Source organism: Osmia lignaria, chromosome 15 (assembly GCF_051020975.1).
Source record: "Osmia lignaria lignaria isolate PbOS001 chromosome 15, iyOsmLign1, whole genome shotgun sequence".
Classification (NCBI taxonomy): domain Eukaryota; kingdom Metazoa; phylum Arthropoda; class Insecta; order Hymenoptera; family Megachilidae; genus Osmia; species Osmia lignaria.
Genome location: NC_135046.1, coordinates 1,290,642 through 1,305,726, shown reverse-complemented (window position 1 = coordinate 1,305,726; position 15,085 = coordinate 1,290,642). Strand labels below are relative to the sequence as shown.

Here is a 15,085-nt window from a genome sequence, read left to right as displayed (position 1 = left end):
TTTTCCCTCGAGTTTCTTTGGTTGGCCACTGTTTTAGTAGAATTAGGAAGGACAGTGTTTGGTTTTAACCGTTCTCAACTACGACAAGAGAAATACCACGGTCGTGTTGCTTTTTACCTACCTACGTGTATACGTATTTAATTTTGGTTCTTGAATGACTTTTGTATTTCTTTTGTAAGGACGGTCCCTTTGTTTCCCGACAAAGTCCCTTTAAAGTACAGGGCATTCCCAAATTGATCCTTCTATGAACGAAGCAGGAGGCGTTTAGCGAAGAAGCGGTGCTTCAGAGAATTATACCATTGTTATCCTTTGATTAATTGTTATTAATTATGATATTCTTTATTGGAACTACGATTCTAAATTGTCGAATATTCAGAACATTATCATGGACATATCAAACGAAATTTATTTTCTTATTATTTTATGTCCTTCGTGGGCATGGTAGATTAATATAAAACAAAGAATTACAAATTTTGCTTTTAAAAATAAGGAAGTTGGTTAAATTGATAAAACTGTTTAATCCTTAATTACTCTTGGAATACCGTATACAGAGTTAACTAACTGATGGGACTAAATAAAAATTACTTTTGTTGAAATTATCAAAAATTTCTACAATATTTTATCAGAAGTAATTTGAAAAGGACAATTTGGAATACGAGTTCTAGACATAATCCCATTTAACATTAGATAGATAAACCAGGCGATTTTTCTGACAAAATCGTCCCTCCAATAGCAGTTCACGTACAAACTAGCCTCTATGTAGATAGAATCCGAAGGAAAGCCACCAGGAAACATGGCACCCTTGTTTGTAGTTAATACCTGCATGTTCTTTTTTTGTTTCCTTTTTGGCCGTCTGTAGAGATGTTGCTGCTGTCCAACAACATCCACGACTACTACTTTGTGTCGCAAGGCAAGACGACAATCCCTGGCCTCGATGACGGGGAGGAACTTTTGATTACCGATGTAAGTGCTTCCCTTTGACCGGTCAAGCACTCTTCTGTTCGGTATTCAAGATTGAATAATTCACGTTTTCATCTGTATTCTTCATTAAATGATTCTTTTATTATTTATAGACCTATGTATTTTCACACATTATTATACTCAAATAATTTACAAAAAAAATTGTCTTTCTTTCTATTCTAATTTTTTTAAACGTGAATAATTTCGTCTTGAATATTGCCACGGATTTCCTGTAACATTTATATGATTTCTATGTTCCTTAATAGCACCTTGTATTTAGAGAAATGAGACACTCTTCGAGTTATGCTGTCTTTGGATATGATAATATTTTGACGATACTTGTGCTGAAATATATCACTGTTTGCTCTATATTCTTTCTCTATCTATCTGTCTGTCTGTCAATCTATCTATTCTAGCTCATCGACGCCTCGTTTTCAACCAGTGTATAACCAATTCATATTCTTTTTAACAGCCACCATGATCATTACAGTATCAGAAGAGCAGAAGACTCGTCGTTTTTTGCTTCTACTACTTTCTTCTACTTCTTCTATTTTCTTCTTCTTCTTCTTTCTTCTTCTTTCTTCTCTATTGCTCCTCTTCTTTTTCAGCCTTTACTTGTTGCAAATAATTTGCCACTTGTGTCCACTCTGTTATACCCACCTTGTCGCAGATTTGCAATCGCCCACGATTTTCAGACCTACGCCTTGGAAAATTTTCACTTTTCCATAAATTTTTAACGAATAATCGAGATTATAATGAATATGAAAATCGGGGGCAATCGCAGACGGTAGATTTGCCAAAAAAAAAAACCAAACACATACATAAATACATGCATACATACAAACACGTGTACACATACACACAGTTGCTCGTTAAGCAGAGCCAGCTTGAACCGAACCAAATAATGCAGAATTAACCATGTTGAGCAACCGGATTGGGGACTATTGGTACATTAGCCAGGGTAAGACGAGAATTCCGGGAGTCAACGACGGCGCGGACATGGAAGAAACGGACGTAAGTCCAACCCCCAGGGTTAGGGGCATTAGAATTCTCGACAAATCTTTCTACCACTTTGTTCAAAAATCTTATCGACGAAACAAGGAAATAATTTTTAATACTTCGATTTTCCAGTAAAAATAATATTTTCGCCATTGAATGCTACAGTAAGAAGAGTGCCCTACGTGGTCCACTTAAAAAATCATTCGCATTACCAAATATATAGAAGTAACTCTTGTGTGTGTGTTTTTTTTTTTTTTTTTTTTAAATTTAATGAAAATAGAAGAACGTGGCTGATTGGTATAAAGAAGCAAGGTGGTAGAAAAGTTGGGCCGAGGTTTCCATCACCCCCCTCGCGCCCCGCCTGCGAACGCTTGCTGCAGCCGCAATCGGGGTGCGGGGAAATTGGGGGAGCATAGGAACAAAAAAAAACATATTCGATTGAAAGTCAAGTTTTCACTGGCGAAAATGTAAACCAAGCCCCCCCTGGGTACCCGCTCCCCGATCATCTCCGATGCACCTTGCCTTCCATTGCGTCAGCTGTTTGTCGCTCGTTCGCAACATCTGGAAGACAACACCGGAAACGTTTGATTTTTACCGAGATTATTTTTCTTCACGCGATAGGGTTGTAATCGACACGAAGGAATCATCCAGAATGGATTTAACGTTCAGGATAATAGTGGGTACCGAATTTGTGATTCAAGTATAATTAAGCCTTTTTTTTCGAAATGCTTCACAGATATGTGTATGTTGTCCAACAACATATACGACTATTACAACGTGTCTCAAGGAAAAATCACGATCCCCAACGTCGACGATGGCGAGGAATGTTTGCTGACGGACGTAAGTCCTTGAACAATCGAATTCCTCAACCCATGTTTCTTGTTTCTAGACACCCCTTGAACGTACTCCCACTTTTTCTACCTTCATACCAAACTATACGTATATGTATGAAAGATACCTGTCTCTATGGGTTCTTTGTACATCCTCCATTGTACGATACCCCCTGATTACGAGTTTCTATTAGATATTCTTATCCAAAATATCAAGTAAATAGTAACGAATGGATATGTTCGTTGTTATAGTGTTCATATAGAAAATTTAAAAATTAGATACATATTTGGTGTAACAGTAATTTTGTTATCTTTCGTTACTATTTTGTCGTTGGGACTCCATGTACATAAATGTAGAACCCCAAATTATCCAATTTTACCTTCAAAGCATTTTATCTAGTTTATTCGTATCTAGATTTCAGCCTGTACGTACGTATACGTAGTTACGTGCTTGGGTGCGTAAGTACGTAGCCGAAACCAATCGACTGCCCTTATACTTTGTTCGGAAATTACTTATATCTAATAAAGTGGGTCAAGTCTGTGAAGGGATAAGCATTGGGACAGGAATAAGGTACGTTTGAAAAGCCAAAAAAAAATGAATTTGAGATGCGAGTTTGCACCCCAAATTTATCGAAATGGATTTTCAAGCACCCCTAGCCCCTATCAGTGCCCACTCCTGGTTTCAAAATTGGACTGTATAAATTGAAAAATTCGATTCAGTAAAGATAATTAATGAGAAGGGGAACCAGTCGAATGGCAAGGGAAGGTTGTATAAATTCAAAGAATGTATACTTTACGAAAATTCCTTAGATCGTTTGTTGATCCTTGGTAGATTTAACACCCCCTCTTTATCACTGATCAGCCTCGAGATGGAAATTCTCGACGGTTTGACGAAACTTCAAAGTGGGTAACGACGTTGAACTTGAAGAACTAGGACCTCCTCGAGAGTCTTTTTCTGAAAGGAATGCACCAAAAAGAACGACTCTTAATCCTTGTTTTTACTCAACGAAGGAGGTGAATCGCATCTGTGCAAATCAAACGAGCGAACGAAACATCGATCCTCCTTCGTCTTCTTCTTCGAATTTTCTCTCTTTTTATGGATTTTCTTCTACCGTTTTCGGTTCCGGTAGACTCGGTTTCTGGTACCAAAAATAGTATCATACGATTTTCTAGGTAGAAGCGGTCATACAGTACGAGCTCAGCTTCTGCTTTTTTTTATTTTCAATATTCTTTCACTTTATAGAATTTAGAGCTTAATTTTCAAAGCTTTTTCTCTATTGCTTTGCCGCTACAAACGTTGCTTATAGCATGTGTACCGTCGACAAAGTGACATATAACGAAACGTCCGCTTTTCACGATCGCTCATTGTCGAAAAAGCTGCTAAAGAAATGCCCACTTTCTAGCTTTCTTTCTATCTTTCTTTCTTTCTGCTATTATTTGTGCCGTCCTCTTGTGATGTTCTACTAACAGTGATTCAGCATTTCTCTTTACAAAACGCCTATCCGTCGTATCAAAAGTTTCCTGTTAAAATCTATATTAATGAAGACGATACGATCAAATTTGGATGGAACTTTTGATACGAAAGTGCATAAAATCGATCGTAATTGTTTATTTTCGATAACAGCAAGCCTTCGATGTGCTGGGCTTCACGCAAGAGGAGAAGAACGACATCTACAAGATCACCGCCGCTGTCATGCACATGGGTGGCATGAAATTCAAGCAAAGGGGTCGTGAGGAACAGGCTGAGGCTGATGGTACCGAGGTATTTGTCTTTTCATTTCTTAATTCCACGTATTATTTATAGTAGAAGCTAATTATCTATGGTGGTGTCTCAGTTATTCTTCTGAGATTTCAAGTCTAATTAACACTAGAACTACCGACGTTTGATGCACACTTATTTTTCAGTTGAAAATAATGAAGAGAATTAAACAGATAAGGGATGAAACATAATTTAATATATACATTCATTCTTTATCTCAACAGATAGCTAACGTATATTTTAACCAAAATACCTTGATAAAATTTATAATTTAAAATAAGATACTCAATACTAGTCATTTTGATTGGTTTGATAATTCTAGCGTTAAAGTTCCACGTTCAACAGGGGGGCCATCGTGTCATTAATTCACTCGGTAAAAATTTAAATCCCAGTCCACCCCTGGTTATATATATACCGCAGTTCACCAGAGTCCATAACTGCGACGCGCAGGTTGGAAGATGGTGGGGGAGCGCAGCGAGCTCTCTGCTAATCGCTTTCCACTTCGTTTGGGAGTATCGCCAATCAGGGCGAAGATGCGCACTGGAGAAGCGCGAAGAACGAAAACTGGTCTTTTCGCAGTTATGGACTCTGGTGAACTGCGGTATACATACATGGTTTTTGAGACACTCTGCACACGTAGCCCTCGACGAGATATTTAATCATTTTCCCATCACCCCAATTATAAATTAATTAATTTCCTATTACAGGAAGGTGAACGCGTCGCTAAACTGCTCGGTTGCGACTGTCAGGATCTTTACAAGAACCTGTTGAAACCGAGGATCAAGGTCGGTAACGAGTTCGTGACCCAAGGTCGTAACAAGGACCAGGTATCATACTCGGTCGGTGCCATGTCTAAGGCCATGTTCGACAGGCTGTTCAAATGGCTAGTGAAAAAGTGTAACGAAACCCTGGACACCAAACAGAAGAGACAGCACTTCATTGGTGTACTGGATATTGCCGGTTTTGAGATCTTCGACGTAAGTTTCCTGTACTTCCGCTCAGACTATACACAAATTATACATAAACACACTATCAAGAACAAGTATCACCGCTGAAGATTTTTATCTTTATTTATGAAATAATTTAATTTTTCATGGAATCTCGAAAAGTGACATTGATTCAATTTCAAAAAATATCTGAGGAATAAAAATCTTCAACGGATTTTCAGTCGTAAACCTATTGTTATATAGACACGTTGACAACAAGCATATATGGCTAATTGCCATTTAACACTAAAGTTTTAATATACACATGTTATACTGATTTTGACAAAGGGTATAGCAGAATAAAATGGCCAAAACTGCCCTTGAACCATTTTATAGCTTATAATAAAAAACCGTTGTACACCAAGTTTCAACCCCGTATTTCAACCGGGAGTTGAACAACGGTTTTTTATTATAAGCTATAAAATGGTTCAAGGGCACTTTTGACCATTTTATCCTGTTATACCCTTTTCACACAGTCAAGAAGGTTACTCGTTGTTCATTCAATTTATACTTTTATATTACATACACCGGGTATTCATTGTACTCATTCCTAAGTAGAGTGAAGGACAAGTAGGAAAATAATCACATTTTCATCCTTCGACACTTGATAGACACAGATACACATAGACTAGAAAACAAAAATTCTGTGCCGATCGTTTAGAACCTGTCCTCGTAGTTGATTCTCGTAAAATTCGACGTAAATTCCTGACAAAAAAGGTACATTTCTATTCGTTCTTCAGTATAACGGTTTCGAGCAACTTTGCATCAACTTCACCAACGAGAAACTGCAACAATTCTTCAACCATCACATGTTTGTCCTCGAGCAAGAGGAATATAAGAAAGAGGGTATTGTCTGGCAGTTCATTGACTTTGGAATGGATCTCCTCGCTTGTATCGAACTGATCGAGAAGGTAGCCCCTTGTACACGTCAATTTGACGAACCATGGTTTCTTTACGTTTTTCCATTACGAATTTCCCGTATCTTGTTTCGTCGAAAGGAAATTACCCTGTGATGATTCGATCTTACCGAAAGATTCGTCCTGTACAGTGTTAATGCTCGCCCTTAATGTCACCCTTTTTAAAAAAAATGTTTCAATCTCTGTCATCGTTGGTCTGAACGTTCAATTCCCTTTATTCAGACGTTCTTTGAACACCATTCTCTCCGTATGCGTTTTCTTTCCCTTTCCATATTTTTATAATCGAGCGGAATCTTTGTGCTCGTCAATGGTTTTTTTTTTTTTTCGTAGTCTTTTGCCCCTAGGGCAGCGTTTAATCGTCCATGGATTTTTCTATTAGAACATTTTGGAATGTCTCCCTGAATGATGAATAATTTTCTCCTCTTCCTCGAGAGATCGATTTCGATCGAATTTCTTCGTTTCTAATCCCTCGTTCATTTCCAAAACGCGCATGATTGTTGGAAATGAGGTTTGAAATTTTTCTTTAGAAAATATTGTTACACGTAAAGCATGATACCCCACGATCTATTCGTGTAATTAAAATTCTCTTGACAAGGCACGTCCGTTATACTATATTCGTGATGGACAACTCTGAAAGCGATGACACTTGAACGCAAACTGATCCGGTAAGGAATAATTGTTGAAAATCAACCGTTCTCCTCGATCATCGTCGTTGGTGTTTCATTTTTCTTTTTTTTTTAAGGAATATTAAAAACAGTGGACTTCACGCTGAGTAGATTGTATATTTGATAGTAGTTGATTAACCCGTTGTTACAACTCGTTGTTCTCAACTGTCCATCGAGGAACAGGACGGTCTGCCAGACAGACGGTTTAATCATGGTAGTAGTTGAAAGTAGACTAACACGTTGAAAGTTTAATTAGCTGATGAAACGTTGGAGGTGACCAGATACGAAGAAAATATTTGCCAAAAGAGATCTTTCAATTTTCCAAAGAAGAAGAATTCAAAATTTGTTTGTTTCATTTAATTGGCAAATATTTCAACTTCGTCCAACGCTGTTATCATTGTTTGCAAACATTACAACAATTACTCCTTAAAATCTTGTATCGTCACGACTGGTCGATAGACGATTTAAATTCCTTAACTTGTACAATTTAAACTCGATAAGGAGCCTTGTATAAGTTCAGTTTTCATTTCAAACTCGTCCATTGACTAATCGAAACTCTGATCAGTAGTTGACGCTGTAGATTTAACCCTATCCTTTCTCTAAGGAAAAGGAATTTAGATAGTAGAGCTTCCGGATTCGCCGACGAAGCGACTCTTAGAGAAACAGCCTACGCGAGTAAGAGTAGACTGAATACGAAGTAAAAAGCATGCCTGATTGTTGCTCGAACAGTTCAACAGCTTCGAGCAGCTGTGCATCAACTTCACCAATGAGAAGCTTCAACAGTTCTTCAATCACCACATGTTCGTCCTCGAACAAGAAGAATATACGAAGGAGGGCATTGAGTGGGCGTTCATAGACTTTGGCATGGATCTCCTCGCGTGTATTGAACTGATCGAGAAGGTACAAAATGACGATTGAATCGATCAGGGCAAAGGATCAAAAGACCGATCCAGCCATAGTAATACTTAGAACGAAAAAAAAAAAAAAAAAAGAGAGAAAGCAAACGCGAAAGAAACGCAGCTCAAGGATCTATCAAAGGACCAGCTGGATCCTTAAACGCTAAAATCTAACGCTTAATACAGCAAAACGCAATAGTGATCGTCCACTGTTTTCTTTGGTTGGTCGTAAACACTTTTATCGTAATCGTTTTTTACATCCTTACCCCAATTTGTATTGTCCTTTACGCAGATGTGTGATTTCGCGTTTCAGCGACCAGCAAGCAGTCTTACATTTTGTTTTTCGACTCGCTTAGACAATTTTACACTTCAATCATCACTCGATTTCCATAACAAATCAATCATTCAATCCTTACTCCTTTTTCCTTTCTTAATTTTGTTCCATTTCGAACAACAATTATTTTTTCTTACAATCTTTCTCCACTTACTCTTGTAAAAACATCTGAACAGATCCATCTCGTTACCAACACAAACCTTTTCAATATTTATGCACGACATACAGAACTGTAATCGGTTCAATTGAAATGATTTTTGAAATTTTTGAAATTGGTTTCATACGTGAAATAGAAAAATTCTGTTCTAGGATCATTTTTTAGACTTTCCAGACTAGCTCCCTCTTCTATGTAGGGACATAATCATAATTAGTCAAGGTTGAAAAATATCAAACGCATTCTAAAAATTTTTGAAGCATTGCAAACAACTTTATATCATAGTAGACACAATTATTTCTATTGTATTATATTAGAAGCCTTAAAATTCAAATAATATGTGCAGATGCATAGATATATTAAAAAAGAATTATTTTCATAAATTTACAATAAACATCAAGTAGATATTAACCTTGATTAAGTCCGAGTCTACGAAAGTTGTAAAAATGAAAAGAAAAGAGAACATTTTACCTTCGAAACCAATCGAACAAGCATCTGATTTAATTTTTACTTATCGTTCTTTTTCCCTTCTGTTTTTCTCTTCAACCCCCCTGTCCATCCCTCGTGTCTGTTGGTCCTATGTCATTCACCCTGGTGTGTCACCCCCTGTTCCACGCGTTGTGCTGTGAACGCAACAGTTCAACGGCTTTGAACAGCTCTGCATCAACTTTACCAACGAGAAACTGCAACAATTCTTCAATCATCACATGTTCGTACTCGAACAAGAGGAGTACAAGAAGGAGGGCATCGATTGGGCGTTCATTGACTTCGGCATGGATCTACTCGCGTGTATCGAACTGATCGAGAAGGTATTCTCCTCATAATACTTTCAGAGAGACAGACAGAACAAAAAGAACGTGAAAAACGAATGAAACGTTGAGGAAACGGACAACGATGGAAAGTGTCTGGCTTTTGACCGAAATAAAAGAGGATCAGAACCTCTTCGACTGGTCGTCGGTTTTATGTTGGTAGATTTGGTTCACGCTTATTCTTATTCCATTCTCTCCAGAGTTTTTTTTTTTCTACCATTGTGTTGTCGTTCACCCTTGGAAGGAAAGGTACTCGATACGTGTACCTCGTTTCGTTTTTTATCACTCTTCACCTGCTTCACCTTGTCTGCATCCATTGGCCCCCCTAACGGCACCAATGTCGTGCCCCCTATTATCATCGCCGCACTCCCTCCCGGACTCATCCAAAATCGCCTAAAGCGAACAGTGAGATGCGTTGTGTACCGTTCACAATTTCTTCTCTTATGATTTGTTCTTCCCGTATAAATCCATTTCGTCGAAGGAAATTGATAAATCCAAATTTGGACTGGAATCGAACTACTAAATTGACCATTATACTTTACGTTTATGAAAATTCTTAAAAATATTATGTAGCCCAATTAACCCCTTCTGTACATTGGCGAAACTATAGACCACCCTGACCATTTTTAATATATTTAATGAAAAATTAAAAAATTTTTAAGGGACTTGGTCGACCTTAGAAAAAATCTTTTATTAATTACGCCAATGCTTATGAGCAATTTTTTTTTCTTTTGTCTATTACAAGAAAACCAATTTATTTTGTCATATAATTACCTTAGCTTGTGACACGATTCGAAGTCAAAGTTTATTAAAACATTATTGATAAATTTTGACTTCAATTTTCCATTAGTGTATTAATTTATTCATATTTGTGAATGTTTTATCCCTTCCGTGTCCCTTTAAGCTGCTTCGAATCTTTTCTCATTAATGAATCAACTTTTTGGATGATAATAACAATAGTAATGGTAAGAAATGCAGTTCCAGATTAATGGAAGTTTTAAGAAAATGTTAAAATGTGCAAATTCGAAGCAGATTAATGATACAAATCGTCCCAAAGAATATAATATACATATTGTAACTTACACCCTTTGTGTTTTGTTCTCCCCGACGAGAAAAAGATACAAGAACAAAAGTAAGCCCCCGTTCACAAATAACTAAGCAGCATTAATGACCGCTGTCTTTCTCCTTTATTTTCTGTTTCGTTGCTTGTACCCTTCCTTGGTCTCGAGCAGTTCAACAGCTTCGAGCAGCTGTGCATCAACTTCACCAATGAAAAGCTTCAACAGTTCTTCAATCACCACATGTTCATTCTCGAGCAAGAAGAATACAAACGCGAAGGAATCGAATGGACTTTCATTGACTTTGGCATGGACCTTCAGCAAACGATCGATCTGCTCGAAAAGGTATTGTCACGTCGCCGCATGAATCGCAGCATCCCCTGGACAAACCGGGTCGACGGCTTCGATGATAGAATCGCTGCGAGATAGAGAATGTCACGATCGACGGTCAAGGAAAACGATACCAGCATGCAAACTCTATTGCTCTCCTTTATTAATCTGTTATATCGACTAATTCTTTTAGCAAGTTCGTTGTTTCCACCTACTTCCTGTTTTCCTTCTTTTTCAAGTATATCCATCTTTTCTTATTAGTCACTTCGAGTCTTGGTGCAGAAAGAGTAGAAAAGTAGATTCTATTTTGTCGAAATAATGCATAAATTGCTTAGATTTAGCGCCTTTGATTCCAGTTTCTACCTCGATGGTTTGATAACTCCGAGCTCCAGAAACCTTAATCCTATTTTAATTAGGTCGAAAATAGAGTTTCCCAGAAAAGCACCAAATTGAATTCTTGAAAACTGCTCCCTATTTTCGCTTTCCCCTTCTTACCGATTTGCACGAAAATCGCGAAGACGATGGATAAGCCGTTCGCACACCTATTCGACGCGATGCGAATTCATTTAATTGTGGATTTTAGCTTAGACTCGCAGTCAACGGATAAAGAAGGTAAAAGCTGAGACAAGCGATCGATACATCGACAAGCAGCCAACTGATAACCAGATGTTTCACGCTTGCAAATTTGCCTTGTTTTTTGTGTTGCTCCAGCATGCGTGTGTGCTCGTGTTTGTATGTTTTCGTCGGTAAGTAAAGAAACGATCAACGATACGAAATTATTGAAAGAAGACGGAGAGAAGCGATCATTTTGATAACTTTCGATAATAAAATTTGTTCTATTGAAAATCATTCAAAGAAAAATTCGCTTCCGAGTTTCTGAGAATCTTTCAAGCAATTTCTGTCGTATTATGTATTTTAAGAATTTTCAATTAAAATCGAGTCATTCTGGAGTCTTTTTCATAAAAGACACAAGAGTATCGAGAGTAGCATTCGAATTTTGAATATGAAATATTTGAAGTAACCAAATAGTATACGAGATGTTTTCCAATAGTGAAATTTTAATTTTGTCGAACATGGAGTTAATAAATCGACGAAAATGCCACTCTCGAAAGGTAAATCCTTTCACAATCAGCACATTTGTTAACGATCTTCTTTGTTTCCCTCGATCTAGCCTATGGGTATCTTGTCCATTCTTGAAGAAGAATCTATGTTCCCGAAAGCCACCGACAAGACTTTCGAGGAGAAGTTGAACAACAACCACCTTGGAAAGAGTCCGAACTACTTGAAACCTAAACCACCGAAGCCTGGTCAGCAAGCGGCTCACTTCGCTATTGGCCATTATGCCGGAAACGTACGTTCTCCATGAATCATGGAGCTGTTCGACGTCTTCTTCTACAGAGTTTCGAACGAGCACTTTGATCAACAGGTACCATACAACATCACCGGTTGGCTGGAAAAGAACAAGGACCCGTTGAACGACACCGTGGTAGATCAGTTCAAGAAATCCCAGAACAAACTGCTGATAGAGATCTTCGCGGATCATCCAGGACAGTCTGGTGATGCCGGCGGTGGCGGTGGTGGCAAGGGTGGACGTGGTAAGAAGGGAGGTGGTTTCTCCACGGTATCGTCCTCCTACAGGGAACAGTTGAACAACTTGATGACCACACTGAAAGCTACTCAACCCCACTTCGTCCGTTGTATCATTCCCAACGAGATGAAGCAGGCGGGTGTGATCGATTCTCACCTTGTCATGCACCAGCTCACCTGTAACGGTGTACTTGAAGGCATCCGTATTTGTCGTAAAGGATTCCCGAACAGAATGGTTTACCCTGACTTCAAACTACGGTAAGAATTATTGTTTGTCATCTTCGCACACTTTCCATTTGATATTCTTCAGTTTCTTTTAATTTTTACTTAATTTTTTTTTTTTTATAAATAATCAGTACGGTAGAGTTATTTGTTGATTAGCGAAAAAGAGAAAAATTTTCGTAGATCCCCTTGAACAGCACTAGTAATACTCGTGTAATAGGTAATCGGTTAGAGACGCACGAGATGTCAGATCGTCTTACAAAATGATTCATTTTTATATTGTGATCGTGCAGTTACATGATCTTAGCGCCGGCCGCCATGGCCGCTGAGTCGGACCCAAAGAAGTCCGCTCAAAAATGTTTCGATGAAGTCGGCCTTGATCCAGACAGCTACAGGATTGGTCACACTAAGGCTAGTTGCTAAACCCCAGAAAAAGAAACTTGATTTTTTGTCCCTTGTAGAACATTTGTCTTCTTGTCTGAAGAAAGTTTTCAGTGGAACCCCCTCTGTAATGATCGATCTATCCTGAAATCTCTCTGAAACAGATTTATTATTGGTACACAGGTACCTTTTTCTATTTCTAATTCGATCTTATTTTACGTTCTTTCCATTCTTTTATTTAGAAAGTTTTCAGGATTATGTTTTATAGTAGCCCTCCTTTAACCCTTTGGCTATCAAAGCTAAAACTATACTCATTGTGAGTCAGTTATGATTGGCCCACCTGTACAGTACCGAACATGGTAGTCTTTTCTGAAGAAAAATGGCAACATAGGAAAAGGAAACTTCATCACTTGCTATAATACTCGAAATTTATCACACGCATTATTCTTGGCTTATACCTATACAGTTTAATATATAATTAAAAAATATGAAATTAATTTTTCCAAATAAACGTTTACATACGAATGGTGGCGCCACCTTCGCCTACATCGCCATTTTCCTTAAAGAAGCATACTTGCTCTATACTGTACATATTGAAACATAGTGGTAGCGAAAGGTTTAAGGAGCCCCATAGAAACAGTAAAAGTATTCTGTACTATCTTTGTTAGCCCTAGTACCAATATTATGCATGTCCCGATTGAGTTATTCGAAGATATCGTACCCCCTGAATTGCCCCCCCCCCCCCTATGTCCATTTAGATAGAAATTCTTCAAAATCATTGCCGATGTAAGTACACCCATAAGCCCGTAGATTAAGCGGTAGACTTTGTGTGACCCCTTTAGAAACCAAATATGTATAAAATGATCGTGTGTCAGGAGTATACCCGAAGAGAAGCAGAAAGCGACCGAAACCGGATTCCTCGTTTTATATCTCTTTCATTTATCGTCAGACACGTACACATATTCGTTGAAATTTCTGCCAACCCTATACTAATAGCGTCCGATCACCTGTCTTTTCCGTTGTGACCCCCATACCTTAGGTACAAGATCCTGGCGCCAGCGGCGGTGGAGAAGGTAGCTTCTGATCCGAAGAAGGCCGCAGCGGCTGTTTTGGAAGCGTCTGGTCTCGATCCCGACCAATATCGTCTTGGACATACCAAGGCACGTTTCCTTTCGCGTACGCGGTCACCTCGTTCTCTGCGAGGACCTCGTCGATCATGTTTATTTGTTTACAGCGAGCTTCGTGCGATTCTCTGGAATTCATCGATCGCTTGAATTACGCTCCGAGGATTCGTCGCATGGTTGGACAAAATTGAACTTACAATGAAACTAGATCGCTAGATCCTTTTTGCCATTATTTTTTTTTTTTATACAAAATTGTAGAGCGGCAAGGTTTCTTTTTAAGTTTTAAAATAATTGGGGTAGCTACGATTTGAAAATTACTTAAATAGCAAAATGTATTTTGTGAAACCTATAAAAAAATGTTCATTTTCAAATTAGTTCAATTATGTTACGTTCTGTGCGACGTGTCTCGCGAAACGGTAATTCTACTGATCGATGTTGCCTCGCATAAATCTTTTGCCAGCGTAAACAATGCCTAACCAACGAATATTATAGCGCTCTTTAGGACCGAGTCATGATATTTCGATTTACCTCTACCCACCGAACAGAATTTCTACTAACAACGAATCGTCGAAGAAACTAGACTGCCAGACGATCGTTTTAATCTAATAGTTAGAAATCGTTAAGTACACGGTCTGACGAGAGATCGACTACCAGAAGGATCTCCCGTACCAGCCTCTTAATTATTAGTATTATATGTAACAATTAGATGATCAATATGTGATTAACAAACGCTTGATCATTTCTGTCTGTTTTGCCACCCCAACCATAAAACGAACGCAGATACAAAATTCTGTGCGCCAATGCCATCAAAGAACCTTGCGACCCACTAAAGGCCACCCAGCTGGTCCTGGACGCGATCAATCTGGAACCAGACCAATATCGTATGGGTCGCACCAAGGTACTAGACACCTTTGGTTTACCATCTAAACGTAACATCAAATTAATCCTTTCATTCTGTCTAACGAGATTTTTTAACCCTTTCCTTTTTTCACGAAGCATTCACCCAGATCAAGGATCAAGGGGAGATCCAAGAGGGGCTACAGCCCTGGTCCCACCTTATTATAAACCTTCGAT

The 15,085-nt window shown here is 38.4% G+C and overlaps 2 protein-coding genes across 44 annotated transcripts in view; one reads left to right on the top strand and one right to left on the bottom strand.

Moving 5' to 3' along the window:
- Cyt-b5-r (Cytochrome b5-related) overlaps positions 1–15,085 on the bottom strand; it is a 49,436-nt gene that overhangs the window by 13,992 nt on the left and 20,359 nt on the right. The window lies entirely within an intron of this gene.
- Mhc (myosin heavy chain) overlaps positions 1–15,085 on the top strand; it is a 37,762-nt gene that overhangs the window by 7,356 nt on the left and 15,321 nt on the right. For 5 of the 42 annotated variants that reach the window (XM_076692579.1, XM_076692601.1, XM_076692583.1 and 2 more), the window contains exons 9-14: positions 4,414–4,551; positions 5,256–5,525; positions 9,139–9,309; positions 11,869–12,048; positions 12,124–12,542; positions 13,927–14,047. In XM_076692579.1, coding sequence (XP_076548694.1) covers positions 4,414–4,551; positions 5,256–5,525; positions 9,139–9,309; positions 11,869–12,048; positions 12,124–12,542; positions 13,927–14,047 — 1,299 coding nt within the window. Of the gene's footprint in view, positions 1–859; positions 964–2,695; positions 2,800–4,413; positions 4,552–5,255; positions 5,526–6,274; positions 6,446–7,845; positions 8,017–9,138; positions 9,310–10,541; positions 10,713–11,868; positions 12,049–12,123; positions 12,543–12,799; positions 12,913–13,926; positions 14,048–14,791; positions 14,910–15,085 lie in introns of all 42 variants that reach the window. The other 37 variants (XM_034315513.2, XM_034315518.2, XM_076692584.1 and 34 more) reach the window with 25 other exon arrangements.